At 40.3% G+C, this 19006-nt stretch overlaps 1 protein-coding gene across 1 annotated transcript in view; it reads left to right on the top strand.

The window, feature by feature from the left end:
- The window catches only part of LOC131489613 (piwi-like protein 1), a 33971-nt gene extending 15194 nt beyond the window's left edge, over positions 1 to 18777 (top strand). Inside the window, exons 10-21 of the mRNA XM_058691621.1 lie at positions 2917 to 3043; positions 3263 to 3380; positions 3772 to 3886; positions 4392 to 4579; positions 5165 to 5237; positions 12073 to 12273; positions 12419 to 12522; positions 14832 to 14902; positions 15309 to 15465; positions 16007 to 16132; positions 17023 to 17170; positions 17333 to 18777. Coding sequence (XP_058547604.1) covers positions 2917 to 3043; positions 3263 to 3380; positions 3772 to 3886; positions 4392 to 4579; positions 5165 to 5237; positions 12073 to 12273; positions 12419 to 12522; positions 14832 to 14902; positions 15309 to 15465; positions 16007 to 16132; positions 17023 to 17170; positions 17333 to 17449 — 1545 coding nt within the window. The 3' untranslated portion in view covers positions 17450 to 18777. The remainder of the gene's footprint in view (positions 1 to 2916; positions 3044 to 3262; positions 3381 to 3771; positions 3887 to 4391; positions 4580 to 5164; positions 5238 to 12072; positions 12274 to 12418; positions 12523 to 14831; positions 14903 to 15308; positions 15466 to 16006; positions 16133 to 17022; positions 17171 to 17332) is intronic.
- Positions 18778 to 19006: the final 229 nt, after the last annotated feature.

The raw sequence follows: 19006 nt of genomic DNA, 5'->3' as shown, positions 1-19006 counted from the left end.
ATAGAATTTGGTTTGAAAAGAAGAAACAAATGACTAATTACCATCTGGAAGGATGCCAGCTGTGTGCTGAATCTCAGAACTCATGGATTCCTCAATCTTTGTTCACAAAGACATAAGTAAACTTAGTTTGGTGCACAAAGATACAGTAGTTGACGAGATTAGTCTTCTAGCTTTGGCAGATGAGAAAAAGGAATTACAGATATCTGTAGCAAATGGAAAGAACTTATAAATATTTTTTTAAAAACAGCTTGTATTTTTATACTGGAATCCAAACCATGGCTACTTGGAACCACCAAGGCTACACAGCCCTCTGGCATCCCTTCAAGGGGATGGTGCTATTACATTATCCTCACTTGTGCTTCATACTTAGTTCTTGTTCATTCAATCCAAAAAAGCACTTAATGAGTGCCCATTACACATCTTGGGTATACATTGGTAAGACCACTGAGTTGTCTGTTCTTAAGGAACTTGCATCCTTATGGCAGGAAGAGAGACAGCAGACAAGAAGACTATTCTAAGGATTATGAGGGATATATCCAGATAATTAAAATTGAGAGGTATTATGGACAGTGTCTGGTGGTTCAGAGTGGGAGGTCATGGAAAGCTCTGAGAAGCTGGTATGTGAATGTCTGAAAGGAGCAAGCTGTGTGCAAATGAGGGAGAAGAGAAAAGGCCCCACTTTCCAGATGGGCAAGATGTATCCAGATCCCAAACAAGGCTAGATTATTCTGTGAAGAAGTGCACATGGTTGTGGGGAGGACATCCTTGGGTTGTAGGATATGAAATCAGAGGATGAAGTGGGGGCCACGTTGTATCAAGTTCTGTCCACGGAGACAAATCAGATATTGTGAGGTGTTATACAGATGGATGAAGTGATATATTTTATTTTACAGATATGTGTCTAATTACAAGGAATGGGCTGTATGTGGGTAAAAAGGGTGGCAGAGTCATCAGTGAGGAGGTGGCTAAGTCACTTTAGGTCAATGATAATGGTGACCAGAATTAGGGTGGGAGAGGTAGGAAGTGAGTGGATGCCAGAGTTATTTACTACAACGGGGGAGTCGGTGTGAGATTAGGGATTTTTGGGTTGACTTAGGCTCTGATGGAGGTGGTAGATGGAGATACCAGGCTGATATTTGCTTGTTCATTCTCCAAATTTGACCTTAAATGTCATTGATTGAGAAGAGCCATGCTGGGTATCCAGAGTACATCCACCCCACCCCCACACCAACCTGAAACCTCAGGCCTCTGTGGGGTCCCCCTGTTCTGTTGTGCTGTTGCATTTCATAGCATCTATCCCAATTTGGAATTCTGTATTTGAGTGGTTATTTTACGAATCTCTCCCCTCTCTGTAGACAGAGTTCCACCAGGGCAGGACAATGTTGGTTTTGCTCCTTGTAAATACCTCTTCTGTCTTACACCATGACTAGCACATAGAAGTTCAAATATATATAGGTTGTAGTAAATTCACACATGCTGGCATCACAGAGCAGTGGGTTTGGGAATAATTAGAGGATTTGTCACATAAAGACAAACTACCTTCTTGGCACGAGTTGATAGGCAGGAGCCTTGGATGTAAAAGAAACATAAGATTGTGGTTTCAGCAGGTTTAATTGAGGAAAAAAAACAGACAGGCTGAAATATTTGAAACGACTTGAGTCGTCTTGGGATGCCCTGGTGGGAACTCAGTCTAATGACAGATGGCAATTTAGTTGTCCTGTTGTCATGAGATCTAGAAAAATCCTGGAATCCATCGATGAGCCCTTAGAAGGAAAGTACAATCCTGGCCTTCAAAAACGATTTCATAATGCTGCAAAGAAGGACCACAGAACTCCTGTTTAGGTGCAGAAGTTGATGTTGGAGGAGGAGATCCTTCTAGGATGTTGCATGGCAGCTATGGGAAATAAGAAGTGTGTTTCCCAAAGTTTTTGACAGGAAGAATAGCTCGTCCAAAGGCTTTGATAGATGAGGCCCTAAAACGATGCCATGATTCTACACACGTGTAGATACCTGCACAAGCTTGGGCCTTAAGACTCTAGAACCAGGAAAGTGGGGGTGAATCCCAGCTGTCTTTCAAATAACTAAAGACCACTGTAAGGGTGGAAAAAAAACCATATATAGTCTGCAATGAGATCATAAGAATTAAAAGCAATAGTTCAGCTTAAGAGAAAAAGAGCCATGAACACTGGATGTGAAGTTTTGTCTCAGGTAGGAACTCCTTTGGAGTTCTCAGGATGTTTAGCAGGCAGATAACACCAGAATTCATGTGGCTAACTTCTTACTGATGAGGACCTTGCTGATCAGCATGGAAGGATCTATGAAGAACTATTGCTGTGTGTTAGAGAGTAAAGGCAGTTTGTGGCATGGAAATTGCAACCCAGGGGTAGGATGTCTTGGCAAATATCTCTTCCTCCTGGAAGCAGGGACTGAGAGTTTAGGGGAAATGATGCAGGAGGCATGTTGGGAATAGATGTGGAATTGCAACTCTAAAAAGTTGACTGGGTTTGTTGTCCACCCCTTCATTTGGGAATCCTCTTGAAAGTTCTCAAGTATGTTTGAGGAATCTTTAAGACAGAGCTGTAGTGAGAAATACAGATCCTAAGAGACTGTCATATGTTTACATATATGTAGTGAAAGGATGGTACAATGACCCCCAATATAATGTCTGTAAGAATCCCTCTCTCCTTGGCTACGTGTGTTGATAGAGGGAAAAAAAGAGGCCATCTGTGGGACGTCTAACTAAGAGAATATTAAGAGTATCTTTAACGCGTTCTTAAACTTGAGGAAACCGTATCACCAGCACACCCCCAGGCATCTGTTGGTGACCCCAAAATGCACTTCTATACATATTTATGTGACTTTGCTGAGGCTTCACTGATAGTTACACCAGTGTTCTTTCTTGTTTCTGTTGAGCAGCAACATGGTCTAGTGGTTACTGACCTAACTCAACCACTTTTGGTCAGCAAAGGCAAATGGAAAAAGAGCCAACAGGACACGCCCCATGAGCCTATAATGCTGGTTCCTGAGCTATGCTACCTGACAGGTACTACAGATTTATGCAGTCTTCAGAGAAGTCCACCCCTTTTAAGCCCCAGGTGTTAGGATGTAGAAGTACTGGCTTTTCATAATACTCCATATGGCCCAGAGCTGCATTCTCTCTGCTGGTTCTTCCTCTTGCAGATACAGTGGTCAAGGCTTCTCTCGTGTAAATCTATTCTTGCTTCTTTAGCTATATCTTTTCTAAACTTTTTTTTTTGTAAAGGTCTAACAGATGAAATGCGTAAAGACTACAGGGTGATGAGAGACTTGGCTATGCATACAAGGTTGGATCCAGAAAAAAGGCAGCATGAATTACGAAGATTCATGAATATTGTACAAAAGTAAGTGTTATTTTTCTGTGTGTGTGTGTGTGTGTGTGTGTGTGTGTGTCCTGAAGCGGAGACTGCGTAGAACCCCTGGCATCTCAGATTCTCCAACTAAAATGTGACAGTTGGGACAAAGACGATATCTTGGGGGAAACAACTCTATTTTTTTCTGTCAATGCAAAGTTAGGGGAAGTCTGGAGGGGGAGAATGATATAGAAAGATCCTAAGACCCTGCGCAAATGTCAGAGCAAAGACATCATGATTTCAGGGTACCAGGGACCTTCTTTGTACCATGTCAGCACAGAGGACAATAGAAGACATCTTTAGATTAGAGGAGAATTTTATAAGTGGATCATTGCCTTTGCTTATTTCGTTTGGATTGATTTTTGGAAATTTTAACTTTCAGAAATAAGAGTGCACAAAGGGAACTCCAACTTTGGGATTTGAAATTTGACCCCAACTTCGTGTCCTTCTCAGGAAGAATTATGAAAGAAGTAAGAATTCTTCAAGGAAGCAGAGCGGTAAGACCATTTCAAAGTGGCCATGTTTCACTTACTCATTTAGTTATTTGAGGTCAGGTGAATAATAATGCAGAGGAACTCACTCAGGTCAATACCTGGGACTACTCTCTCTTCTTGGGTTACCTGTCCTTTCTCTATGAGACAGTAAGCAGATGTTCAATGAGAATGCATGTAACGTGGTTGGCATGTAGTAAACTGTGTTTTATCTTTATTAGTACTGTGGACATTGCTCATGGCAAAATTATCTTCCAAATGCATCCTTACGAGTCAACTACCTAGAACCAAAACAGCCCAGAATGACCCATGATGGAATTCCAGTATTATTAACCTCTATCTTAAGGAAAAATATCATTCAGTTATGACTGAAGTTTAAAACTGTAGTGTTTCAATACGAAGTAGCACAGATTTACGATGGAAAGTCTCTTCGATGATGTATAAAACTTCATTAAAAAAATATATATGTATATATGTCTGTCTGTCTGTCTGTCTTGGAATTCTCTTCCAGTTCAACTCCCATCCACAATTTGCAGATTGGTCAAAAGAAACTAGAAGTGGACCTTTACTCAATGTGAAGTCACTAGATCATTGGCTAGTGCTATATCCTAGGAGAAATTATGGAGCAGCCTTGTCCTTGCTACAGAGCCTACGGAAAGTTACACCCACCATGGGCATAGCTATGAGAGACGCAAAAATGTAAGTATGGCAGAAATTATATCCAATTTAAAAATTAGTTGTCAGCAAGGGGTGCCTGGGTGGCTCAGTCAGTTAAGTGTCTGACTTCGGCTCAGGTCATGATCTTACAGCTTGTAAGTTTGAGCCCCACGTCAGGCTCTGTGCTGACAGCTTGGAGCCTGGAGCCTGCTTCGGATTCGGTGTCTCCCTCTCTCTGCCTCTCTCTCTCTCTCTCTCTCTCTCTCTCTCTCTCTCTCTCAAAAAATAAACATTAAAAAAAATTTAAAAGCAGTTATCAATCTAAAATTGAAATCAGAAGATACTAAGTTATAGGAATCAGTCACTTCATCAAAATGAAAGTTTGTAAACAAAAAAGTCTATCCTAGTCAACAGGTATTAAAATAGACTTTTGTGATATATGGTTTGTGGCTATTGGGATACATGTTGAGGAAGCTAAAAATTGACCTTATTTTTAAGAACAAACTTTCAACTGAAGTACTTAACATAGTATTTTGTTTTCTTACATCATGCTTCATTGGTTGCATAAAATGTTACATGTTCACTATTTGTCACCTTTTGAATAGAGTATATATACTTATTTTCTAGGCTTGAAGTAAATGATACAGTCCAATCCTATACAACCATCTTAGAAAACCATGTGTCATCCAAAACACAGATGGTAAGTGTCTATTATATATGTATATATATATATACACATATATATATATATATATGTATATATATATATATGCACACTACTTAGTGACTATCCTAAAACTGCATTTGTATGTATTTTTAAATTTGAAATGTTGCCAGTGGTTTCCAAAACTAGCAAACAAATATAAATTTACCCCTCTCATGTAGCTGAATACAGCCTTTTGGTTTTAGCCACTAGGTAATGTTGGGTTTTAGCCACTAGGTAATGTTACCATGTTATGCTAATTCTTTCAGGCTTGAGAACTTGGAATTATTATTTTTTAAAATCTCACAGAGGCACCTGGATGGTTCAGTCAGTTAAGTGTCTGACTCTTGGTTTTGGCTTAGATTATGATCTCACAGTTCATGGGATTGAACCCCATGTTGGGCTCTACACTGACAGCTCTGAGCCTGCTTGGGATTCTCTCTCTTCCTCTCTCTCTGCCCCTCCCTCACTTGTGCGCACACGCTCTCTCTCTCTCTCTCCCTCTCTCTCTCTCTCTCTCTCTCTCTCTCTCTGTCTCAATCATTAAAAAATGAATAAACATCTTGCAAACTGAAAACCACCATATAAATGTAAAGTAAGGTGAATTATGGTAACCACATTCATCCTGTCTCCACCCCCAGCTGTACCCTTTGAAGTCCATGATCTCGTTCTAGTCCAGCATGTGTTCTCTAGCTTGGTATTTTTCTGAGGACTTTTCCTTACCTTTTCTCCATCCAGTGCCTTAGACTAAGTTGTCATTATGTTGTATCTGAATTACGAAGGCAACTTTTTTCTTCTTCGTTCCTGGGGTTCTTTCTCCTAATCCATCTTGCATTCCTTCTTCCTTCTCCAGGATGATCTTTAAAGGGATCTTTGTTTCTTGATCATGAAACCAGGATGTTTCTCCTATTGTCCTTTACAGAAAGGGTAGACTTTTCTCTTTTTAGTTTCTACTAAGGAGGCTTTTAGGCTACTCTGAAGCCTACCTTGTATGAGCCATACGCATTCTTAAATGAAAGGTCTTATTTTTGAAATCCTATTGTACTTAAATTTTGTGTATTGCCTCCTCTTCCTTGTTGAGTGCTGTGTTTTGTTCTGTTCTTCGGTGTTGCAGCCTTAGATCCTCAGCTGGAAGCCTTCACTGGACATCAGCAAAGCATAGTGTTTCCATTTGTTAGAATCAGAGTTGAAGAACCTTGGTAGTTGTTTAAATCCTCTAAACAGAAATTTCTTTGCTCATTTAGCATCTGCCTGAAAAGCTCAAGACTGCCTTTTTAATTGTGGGAATGTCTTAAAAGATGTCTTTATCCCTTGAATGGGATCTTGTCCCACTTTGAGTCATTTGTCCTAACTTTGCTTTTTTGGAACAGTATCTTCTACTCAAGGTAGCTCCTTCAATATTGTAAGGTATTCTGTCAGATGGAGTTGGGGGGAGCATGTCTACAGTCCTTCTTATGCACGCCACACAATTGGGGATGACCACATAACACAAGGATTGACAATTATGTGTAAAATGGTCTTTGAGTGCAAATGGAAATCTCCATAGATCGAGTAGAGAGGGAATTCATGTATGTGAACAGGGGTGAAGCCATGCGGCTAACAAATCTCAAAGCTGTGTGGCAGTAAGGTGGGGGGCCAGAGGACATCAAGCTACAGATTTATATTACATCTAAAATAAAATTTTAACGTCACAGATATGCAATATGGACTGGTGGTAACACTACCAACAATTCGCAGATAGTTTGGGAATATATTCTCCTTATGGTGTATACAGATAACCCCCTATAGCTCACTGGTTTAAACAAGGCATGATGAGGAAGCACAAGTGTTTGAATAATTAAATTCCTATAAATGTGTGAGTTGGAAGAGTACAGCAGTAACAGGAAATAAAAGTGTGTTCAAGCTATGGGGATTTCTTTGGTTTGATTTCCTTCCTGTGAAAAACAAATCTAGGATTTTGTTAAAAACTTAAGGCTAAAAGAATAAAAATACATTCACTTGCCTGTAATAACCGGTTCCTGGAAATTAAACATTTGCAGTAAAAAGTGCCAACTGGGAACACTGTCCCCATTATTTTAAACAGAGAACCTTACTGTGTTCCTTTTCCAAATAACCATTACACATCAATCTGAAACTTCCAGTTTCTGTTCTCATGAATATTTAGAACCTTAAATTCTTTTAACTTTATATTTTAATGCAATTTCAGACTTACAGAAAGAGTTGCAAAGACAGTACTAAGCTCTCTACAGCCATCATCTGGATTCCACAAATAATACATTCTAACACATCCATATAATTGCTCTCTCTCCCTCTCCTTTCCATCTACCTACCCCCTTTTCTGCAAATCATTCTCTCCCTCTCCTTATGTACAGAACATACACGCATATGTCCATTTATGCATGTGTGTCATTATTAACAGTATGTGTGTTTTCCTGAGCCATTCATCCATCTACCCGCCTAATTCCGATTCTACCAACCATCTCCTTTATAGGAAACCAAATTATTGGGTCCTTCTAGGATCACCTGAGGCATTTAAGAATTTATTTTGTTTTAAATTAATGTATTTATTTTCCAGAAAGAACACAACTGGGGGAGGGACAGAGAGAAAGAGAGAGAATCTCAAGCAGGCTCCTTGCTGCTAGTGCTGAGCCTGACATGAGGTTTGATCCCATGAACCGTGAGATCATGACCTGAGCCCAAATCAAGAGTCAGACATTTAACCAACTGAGCCACCCAAAGTGCCCCGAGTCACCTGACGTATCTGATGGCCGTGTCTTTTTAGTCTACTTTTAATCTGGAAAATTTCTTTGGTCTGCCTTTGAGATCTATGGCCTTGACATTCTGAAAGTACGCTGGTCAGTTATTTTGTAGAACAGTCCTCAGTATGACTTTGCCCGTTTCTTTGCAGCTGGAGTCAGGTCACGTGCTCTTGCAGGATTACCACAGAAGTGACGCCATCTTGTTTTCAACTCATCATGTTTGGGAGCATGTGGTGTTGACTTGTAATTTTAATTTGGATCATCTGATTCAAGATGAGGTCTGGTAGTTTTCCCCATTTTTAAAGTGACAATTTCCACCCCCTTTGTAATTGATCAGTTAATTGGGGGGAGACGTTTTGAGACTATGCACATTTCCTGTTTCTCGGTGAAGTTTCACTCCCCAGTTTTAGCATCCATTGATGATTTGTGCCTGAAATAGTGCTTATTATGGTGCTCCCCAGTCAGTGCTTTTTATGCTTTTGGCATCTCTTCTGTGTTTGTTAGTTGTTTTTCTATTAGGAAGACCTTTCCATTCTTCTTGACTCGTGCCAGTATGTATTTATTTAGTTATGTAAACATGGACTCATGGATTCTTATTTAATGGATTATGATCTTTTGCCCTCCTGTGAAGTAGACTGTTTCCTTTATGCTTACTGTTCTCCTAATGCATCACTACCCACCCCCGACTGCTGTCACCAGAGCTTCGTGTTGTGTGTGTTTGAATTTTGCCCCTAAAGAGTCCACCATTTAGTCCTTTTTTTAATGTTTATTTTTGGGAGAGCGAGAGCGAGAGCGAGAGAGAGAGAGACAGAGTGAGAGGGAGACACAGAATCCGAAGTAGGCTCCAGCCTCTGAACTGACAGCATAGAGCCCGAAGCGGGGCTTGAACTCATGAACCGCGAGACCATGATCTGAGTTGAGGTCAGACGCTTAGCCGACTGAGCCACCCACGTGTCCCTACATAGTCTTTTTGGTCTGTTTTTCTTTTTGTTCAACCTTGAGCTTCGCCTTTAGTGGGATATAGCTGTGGTTTATTTGCTCTCTTGCCCTAGTAGTATCCCATTTTTTTTCCACTTAACCCATTCTATTCTTGATGGACATGTGGGATGTCTCTAGTTTTGCTATGATCTAGAGTACTGTTTTGCATACTTTAGTACATGTCTTTTGTGCACATGCATTTCTGTTGGCAATTTACCTTGGAGTAGAATGGTCCCTTGTCATTAGATGCTACTTATCACTTTTCCAAAATGGTGGGTGCACACATTGGTACAACTATCAGCTTGAACATTCCCGTGGCTTCATGCCTTAATATGTAGTGTTCTAAAGCTCATCTGTTTAGTTTTGAGTGGTAGAGACTCAAAATCTATCCCTAGTACTCTTTCCTTGACAGGGCATTGCCTTCAATTTCTGTCCTCCTCTCTCTCTCAGGCTGTCTGTTCATAGTCTCCAACCTTTCAGAGGGTGGGCAGACACTTTGGGAGAAAGCATCCCCACTTGCTGGGATCATCTCTCTACTTCTCTCCTATCTTAACTCTGTAAATCTTTTTTTAAATTATTTATTTATTTTTTTAAATTTGCATCCAAGTTAGCATATAGTGCCACAATGATTTCAGGAGTAGATTCCTTAATGCCCCTTACCCATTTAGCTCATCCCCCCCCCCACAACCCCTCCAGCAACCCTGTTTGTTCTCCATATTTAAGAGTGTCTTATGTTTTTGTCCCCCTCCCTGTTTTTATATTATTTTTGTTTCCCTTCCCTTATGTTCATCTGTTTTGTATCTTAATGTTCTCATATGAGTGAAGTCATATGATGTTTGTCTTTCTCTGACTTCACTTAGCATAATATCCTCTAGTTCCATCCACATAGTTGAGAATGGCAGGATTTCATTCCTTTTTATTGCCGTTAACTTTAGAGCTCAACCAGTTTAACAAGGCCATAAACAGGCATGCCCCTATATTTTCATAAGCTTGAACAAGTTCTCCTCAGGAGGAGACAGGTCCATGCTACTCCAGAAGCTGGTTGTAGGAGACAATGTTAGCTGACCACTCTCAGAAAACTCAGAAATCATCACATAAAAATTAGAATGTAGAAGATTTTAAACTCATATTTAAAAGCCTGACTTACCTGATAATATATAAATATATACATATAAAGGAGGAAAGGTGTGTGTGTGTGTGTGTGTGTGTGTGTGTGTGTGTATGTACGTATGTATGTGTGTGTGTATAATCTGTACCCAAAAGATTAGGTGCTTTTCAAAACATATCTGTAAGTTAGTTCAGCTTTATACTTAAGTGATCCCAATGGACATGGAGAAATCTTAAACCAATAATGAAGGACTGACATTACTGTCGAACACACACAGTGACTACAGTCCACTGCAAGTAGAAATCATTAGTCCACGTACATTTAAAAACCGAAGAATTACTTGTAAGTAGCAATTATATTAGAATAATATCCACAGAAGGGCACCTGGGTGGCTCAGTTGGTTAAACATCCAATTGATTTTGGCTCAGGTCATGATCTCAAGGTTTGTGAGTCTGAGCTCTGCATCAGGCTCCATGCTGACAGTGCAGACAGAGCCTGCTTGGGATTCTTTCTCTTCCCCTCCCACACACTCTCCTCAAAATAAACGTGTTTTATTTTTTTCTTAAAAAAAGAAGAATATTAATGGAAGTTAAAAAAAAAAAAACTTAGACCATATAAGTAGTATGTATCAAGACCTGTATAAAACAGCAAACTAATAACAATGGGGGACTCCTGGCCCTCGGTGAATGCATTGGGAATGAAGTCTAAATTTTAATGCGCTAAGAACAGAATGAACCAAAATAAAGTAGGAGGAAATAACAAAAAGCAGAAACTAATCAGAACAACAAATCTGAAGCCAAGAATATTAAAACTTGAGGTTGTCAAGTGTGAAGAAAAGAGGCCAAAAGAGGCTTGACAACATTAAGAACAAGGAGAGTTCATGATTAAGATTCCTTGGAGGCTAAAAAAAATATTAGGAGAACACCATGGTCCAGGGGGGTGCTAGTAGATCTGAAAACTTGAAATTCAGTTTTTAGAAAGAGAAGTAATTAGCTGGTTAGTATTGTGAATTATAGGAAAAATGATTGCAACTGAAAAAAATGCAGATAATGCATTTGATAGAATTCCACATTTCTTATGTGAAAAGAAAAACTCATTTAATCTAGAATAAGAATTTCCTGGGGTGCCTGCATGGCTCAGTCAGTTGAGCATCCAACTTTGACTCAGGTCATGATCTCACGGTTCGGGAGTTCGAGCCCCATGTCGGGTTCTGTGCTGACAGCTCAGAGCATGGAGACAGCTTTGGATTCTGGGTCTCCCTCTCTCTGCCCCTCCCCTGTTCTCTGTCTCTGTCAAAATAAACATTAAAACAATAATTTCCCTAATCTGATTAAGGATATTTGCCAAAAATATCTTGCTGAAGGCATCATCATGGTAAAAATAATATATTGAGGATTTCCCCATTATAGTCAGAAAGCAGCAAGCAGTAATGGCTCTTCCTCATGGCTCTGTGTCCTGCTGGAGGTTTGAGCACATGTAGGAAACCTTGCTCTGCTGCCTGCGAATCTGGTGGTTCCCATAACTCCTGAGCGTGTTTGCTTGGAGTTAAGATGGGGATACTAGTATTCATCTCAGTAGGTTGTTGAGGAATTAATTGAGTTGAGTACAATGCTTGGCAAGTGCTTCTCACATAGTCTGCAACTGGAAGTGGTGACTGTCCTGAGAATGGTATGCTTCAATCTGTGTTTTAACCCTTCCTTGATAACTTCATGATAAACTCCTAGAAACAGAATAACCAGGATGTACAGACTTTGCAAGTTCAAACAATCGATGTGTATCACCTGTGCCTGGCTCCCAGACTCTCTTCTACACACTTTACAATTATTTAATGTAACAGGATTCCAGACCTTTCACGGATCAGCTATTGAATAAATGGACTCTGCTTTATCAGTGTTCCACCTAAATATCTTCCTTGATATTTCTCCTGTCCATTTCTCCTGTCACTGTGGTTGCATCTTGGACAGTTTCATCTTTGCTTTCTTTCAAGGTCCTTTGTGTGCTGTCCAGTGACAGGAAAGACCTGTATGATGGCATTAAAAAATACCTGTGCGTCAATTGCCCCATCCCAAGCCAGTGTGTGGTGGCACGGACCTTAGACAAACCCCAGACACTGATGACCATTGCTACAAAGATTGCCCAGCAGATGAACTGCAAGATGGGAGGAGCCCTCTGGAAGGTGGAAACAGGAGTATGTTGGATTTCTTTGCCTTCTCTTTATTTGAGTTGTTTCATTGATTTCGCTAAGACTGTATTTGACTCTCTTTAACATGTAATTGCTTAATTTTGCTCACGTTTTGTCCTAACTCAATGGACTCCCTTCTTAAACCTTTCAGTTACGGAATGCAATGTTCGTCGGTATTGACTGTTTCCACGATATTGTAAATAGACGGAAGTCCATTGCAGGCTTCGTGTCCAGCGTCAATCAGGAATTAACACAGTGAGTGGGCTCTGGCAGACATGGTTCAGTTGGCAGCTGGCTGGACAAGCAGGAGAGTGGGCGTAACTAATGCTCGTTAGCAAGGTCCACAGACAATGTGTTCTTAGCCACCTTGTACTGCTCCTCTTCTGGCAAGGTTATGCTCCAAAAACATTTTGTGTGGAAGCCTCTGTATGATTTTTCTATAGTTGTGTAACAAATGATGACCAATATGGCAGTTTAAGATGACACTCATGTGTCTGCACGCAGGTCCGTGGGTCAGCCATCTGGCACCACATGGCTCTCAGGTCCTCATAGGGCAGAGGTTAAAGTGTCAGCCAGCCACATTCTGGTCTGGAGAATCCAAGGGCATGTCCTTTTGGCAGAATTCATTTTTTTTGTAGACCAAGGACAGAGGTCCTCATTTTCTTGCTGGCTGCCACCTGCCGGCCAGTCTCCATTCCTAGCATTTCATCCACATTCCTTCTTGCACGCCCTGATCCCCCAGGGCACCTTGAGTCCTTGTTCTGCTTCAAACCTCTCCTTCTCCTCAGCCATCAGCCAGAGAAAACTCTCTGCTTTTAAAGGGGCTCATGAGATTAGATACAGTCCATCTGGAAAATCTCCTTATCATAAAGTCAACTGTGTCACAGGACATAATCACGGGGCAATATCTCCTGATAGTCACAGTCCTGGGGATTAGGACAGGTAGGATTCTGCCTACCAAAGGCTCTTATCAGTGGGTCTCTGCATGGGGACTATCAGCCACGGGAAAGAACTGAGGGTGTACATGGGGAAAACCGACTAGGAATGCAACCAGTAACCCATAGATATGGGATGTTGTCTTCATACGTTCATATATAATGCACCTGCCAAAGAAGACCTGCTTCCATACCCCATGCTTCTCCTTTGCTCCAGGAACACTTCTGTTTTCTGGGCTTAGAATAGAATCCACCTTTAGATGAGTTTTCACACACTTTATAGTTTCCTGAGCATTAGGACATGTATGACCGTCACAAATCACTGCTATGTTTAATGATGAATGTGACCCACTAGGTATAATTCGAGAGTTTTCTTTTGAGGATCCATCTTTATTTTCATAAATGACCATTTTTTTCCCAGTCATACTCTATTTCCATACGGTAACATTGTTTTGTTTTTTTTGTGTGGGGAAGGGAATTTGAAAATAATGGGGAGGAAATTAAGCTTTCATTCAGTTCATAGATAATTTTCAAAATTTTATTTTGAGAGAGACAGAAAGTGAGCAGAGGAGGGGCAGAGAGAGAGGGAGAGAGAATCCCAGGCAGGCTCCATGCTGTCAGTGCAGAGCCTGACACGGGGCTTGAAACCATGAACTGTGAGATCATGATCTGAACCAAAACCAGGAGTCAGATGCTCAACCGACAGAGCCACCCAGTGTCCCTGGTTCAGAGAGCTTTTTGAGCACTTGCTATGTTCAAATGCTGTGAAAAGAGCAGTGAAAATGTAGTGCCCAAAAGCATCATCTCTTCTCATAGAATGTAAATACCGAAAAAGAGGCAGACAAACAAATACGTTGTATCATGTCAAGTCATTGTAATACTTTGAACTAATTAAATCACAGGGGATAGAATACTGAGACCAGAGGTGCCTGGGTGGCTCGGTTGGTTAATTATCTGACTCTTGATTTTGGCTCAGGTCATTATCTCATGGTTCATGAATGGGGAACTTGATTAGGATTATCTCTCTGCCTCTCTCTGCCTCTCTCTGCCTCTCTCTGCCTCTCTCTGCCTCTCTCTGCCTCTCTCTGCCTCTCTCTGCCTCTCTCTGCCTCTCTCTGCCTCTCTCTCTCTCAAAATATTTACAAAAGAAAAAACAGTAACGTTGAGACAACTATTGATCTATTGGGACACGGTCGAGTAGCTATTACCATTCCAAAGCAGATTGCTCCTTCAAAGCAGATTATTATGGATGAACCATTGTTTAAGGCATCAGCCTGGAAGCAGGAATCTCCAGGAAAACAGTCTATTTATTTTGTAGTGTCCACCAGTGGGTGAGATAGCAGTAGTCAGCACTTTGAAAGTATGAATAATTTGTAGCAATGTTAATCAATGCTTCCATTCTATATCACTATTTGTGTCCATTCAGAATATTATTAAATGCCTAAGATACCAGAAGAGACTAATGCTTTGATCTCTGCAGGGAAATAAAAGAATGGATCCTCAAATGGATCCTCAGCTACTGATAGTGACTTTTTTTTTTATTGGAAGTCCTAGATTAACTCAGCATCAAAATGATGAAATCTTAAGAATCCTATTTGCCAAACTAATGGCTTATATTTCTCCAAACAGGTGGTTCTCTCAGTGTGTCTTCCAAGAAGCGGGGCAGGAGCTTGTGAGTGGGCTGAAAGCCTGCTTGGAAGGTCAGTGTCCCCTGGAGGTTGGAGTGCCTGACTTTATAGTTGTATATACTAGTTGGCCATTAGTGGAGAGATTATCCCCCAGGAGATTTTTGGCAATGCCTAAAGATACTCTTGGTTGTCACAACTGGGATGGAAGTGCTACTGGCATCTAGTTAGTGGGTAGAGACCAGGAATGATGCAGAAGACAGCAACACACCTACCATCACCACCACAAAGAATTACCTGGCTCAGAATTTCAGTAGTGGTGCTGTTGAGAAACCCTGAGCTAGCCTGAAGGCCTAAAAGCTGTGAAAGTGTCCTGGAGGCTACAGTGTTGAAAAACTGAACCCAGGAGTTGTTACAAATAGCGGTGGCCAGTTTGTTCCCAGTTACTGTCTATTTATCTGTGTTTCTCGTTTCCTTTCAGCTGCCCTGAAGCTCTGGTATAAACATAATCTATTTCTGCCACAATCCATCATTGTGTATCGGGATGGAGTGGGGGACGGTCAGCTTCAAGCACTGATTGAACACGAAGTACCACAGATTCGGTCCTCCTTAAAATCTGTTTACGGCGACGAGTCTAAGTATATAAGTTGTAAAATGCAGATTTTTTGACATTCTGCTCCACACCCAAGACAAGAGTGCAGAGCAGAACTGGAACATTCCAGATTGGGTTCTTCCTTTGGAGCCCCCATGAACTTTCCTTTTTCCTAATCTCCCTGCCACCCTTCATGTAGCGGGGGCTTCTTAACCTCAGATATTCATTAAAATCCATGAACGTAGCTGGTCGATGGTTCGTGTTTATGCAACTCCTTTTTTCTGGAGTTGTGTCAGTCGAGGGCTGGAGAATTCCTCTCAACTGCCTCCTCTGGCCTCATCTGTTTGTGGGTGAATCCTGGTGCCCAGCATAGGTAGGAGGGGTCCTGACCTTGTGAAGAAGTTCCTCCCCCTATGATGTGGGTGGCTGTGAATAGGAACCTCTTTTACTGCTTGAGTCGGGCACACAGAACTAGGACCGTAAAATTGGGGTGTGTGGGGAGCAGTCTTTTTTTGTGTGGTGTTTCAACCTCTGAATGCTTCTGAGATTATGGGGCACACCTAGTGACACCAATCGTAACTCTTAAGGGTCCGACTAACTGTCGTTGTGGTGAAGAAACGAATAAATACCAGATTTTTTGCTGAGTATCAAGGAAGACTTCAAAATCCACTTCCAGGAACGGTTATTGATGTGGAGGTGACCAAGAGGCAATGGTAAGCCATCCCTTTATTTATTTAAATAAATGTTCCCTTTTATTCAAACAGAAACGTTATTTTTTTTCTTCTAAAAAAAGGTTTGCATGGTTTGGAGAAGAAAGAATTGACCTAAAGATGGTGAAAAAATTATATAAACAGATACACATGGGATTATAGAGGTTTCTGTCTTCAGTTGTCTTCTCCTAGAATTTAAATATGCTTACCATTCTGGGATTCTTCAGTTGTTGGGAAGGATGGCAGGACTCCTGGTCAAATGGAGACTCATCCATTCTGCCAAATGAAAGAACTATGCAGAACCCTGAATGGGAAACAAACAGGACCTTCATAGCATCAGACAGGGAGAAACATAGTAAGATTAAGGAAGGACAAACATCGATCAATCTAGGAGAGGGCAGGAAAAGAATGAAGAGAAAAGCAAGTGGAAAGAAAGTAAGATCAACACCAAGCAGAACATAGTACACATAAAAACCCGTGAGCTACAAGAAGTTGATGAACCTTGCCATTTCTATCATTGGGGACTTTGAATGGATTCTGGTGACTTTCTGGGAAGAGGAGAAGGTGTTCATCCCTGGAACTCTAAATTCAGTGTCCCTACGATCGTATCCAACATGCCAACTTCAAGTTTCTGCATCTGGGCATCAGCACAGATGCTTTTGTAGAAATCATGAGAACATTATTGCTTGTATTGATGGTTGCACTGCCCTTTGTAGACTTGCTTTCCCCAATCATTGCTCAACAGTCAGGCAGGCTTCTAAATGTAAAGGAAACTCTTGTCCATAGAATGGATTTCTGTCCATTCACGTCACGTCAGATACTAGGTTTGCTACATTGTTTTTTCTTTCTGAAAATAAGCTGACATGCTGTATTCCTGTGTTGTGTGATTCCAGGTATGACTTTTTTATCGTGAGCCAGTCTGTGAAAGATGGTACTGTCACTCCCACTCACTATAATGTTATCCATGACACCGTTCACTTCACCCCAGATGGAATACAGTGTCTAACTTACAGACTATGCCACATGTATTATAATTTGTCAGTAAGTACTTTTTTTGATATGGATTTTCCTATAGATCTGTAAAATTGTTCGAAATTAAATCTATACTTTCTGAACCTTTGAATTGGTATCTCTGAAAAGTTACATTTAGGGAAAGTAGAGAGAAGCTTAATTTTTTTGTTGTTGTTCTTCTTCCCACTAAAGGGTGTCATTCGAGTCCCTGCTCCTTGTCACTATGCCCATAAACTGGCTTACCTTGTGGGCCAGAGTATCCACCAAGAACCACACTATTCCCTGGCAAGCCGTCTCTTTTACCTGTGACCCACAGAAGAGAGCCTGACGACTTGTTGAAAGCCACCATTTGTGAACTTATTTTTCCTTTTTAAGCTGTCCTTCTGAGATACTTTCCTCGATGCAGTTTTAAATTATAATCATTATTGGTTAGACATGAGGGTTCAGAGTGGCGCATGCTTTGGGCAATACTACCACTGACTGAACATGACCCTTCTATTTTCCAGGCAGGAAAATGGGCTGTGAGGGTTTTGTCTTGCAATCCACCTTTGAAATGTGTTACAGTGACTTTATGATTGACCATGCCTGAACACTTGGTGTTCTGAGCAAGTTACTGTACTCAGTGTAGTGGCTGGATGTTAGTCACGTGCACAGGTAGATTGTACTTGGAAAATAAAGCTTTTTGAAACACTTAGTTCTTAAAGAACAGCAAAGCTCTAAAAAAAAAAAGGCAAAATTAAAAGGGGATTTATTTGTGTTAATTAAAATTTTGTATAAAAGAAATAACATGTATGTAGTATCGATTACTCTTTGGACTGGGGTGGAAATTTGAAATGTATCTCTGGTAGAGATGTAATGAGGAGAGCCTTTTGCTTTAAGAGTTGACAGCTTAGGAACATCAAAATGTTTTGTCACTTTTTCCACAAAGAAGCAAAATGAAGAGCTCTATTAGCACTTCTGACTAATTCATTCTCTTGTGCATGTTCTAAGTGGGACATTATTGTTAACTGGACTGTAATCAAAAGGGTCCTGGGTAATTTGTTAAAATGAAGCTATTGTGTCTTTCTCAAAAACAGATACTTTTTTTCTCTCTCTTCCCTTAAAACTATCTTTAAATAGATTCAGGAAATATGTGAAACTTTGTTGTTGTTGTTTTTAATATTCCTACATAGAATCATATTTTGGGGAGCAGTAAGGAGTTGATTTGTTTCAGACATAACAAAAAAGGATATGTTTAAAAACAATAGAATTTCTTTGATCATAAGTTAATCAGTTTAGGTTTGCAATTTGAACCAGTTTTCTAAGAAATAAAATTAAAACAAAAGTCATTTTGAAATATATTGTAATCCAAGTAATAGCTTACCTAGCAGGATTGGCAATAATTATAAATAGAATATAGAGGATGGGTCTATAATTAAAGATAAATTAAGGTAACGTGTTTTTTTCTGATGCTAGATTTTGACTTAGGATAATACATTTCTAGAGATCTATATAAAATGGAAAGAACAAATTCAAAGTAGTTATTAAAACTTTCTGAACATTTCCCATAAGTACAAGACAAATCATTTATTTATAACAGTATATACAAATTTCAAGATTTATAAATTTAAAATGATGTAATAAAGGTATTCATGTTACAATCATTCAAATTGGGTCTTGTTACTTTATTATATTTTTAATGTAACTTGTCAAATTGGTTTCCATACAACACCTAGTGCTCATCCCAACAAGTGCCCTCCTCAATGCCCATCACCCACTTTCCCCTCTCCCCCACCCCCCATCAACCCTCAGTTCTCAGTATTTAAGAGTCTCTTTTATGGTTTGCCTCTCACTCTTCGTAACATTTTTTCCCCTTCCCCTCCCCCA

This window comes from Neofelis nebulosa, chromosome 11, assembly GCF_028018385.1.
Source record: "Neofelis nebulosa isolate mNeoNeb1 chromosome 11, mNeoNeb1.pri, whole genome shotgun sequence".
Lineage (NCBI taxonomy): Eukaryota > Metazoa > Chordata > Mammalia > Carnivora > Felidae > Neofelis > Neofelis nebulosa.
The sequence above is the reverse complement of the archived record's forward strand: the minus strand, read 5'-3'. Positions and strand labels throughout refer to the sequence as shown.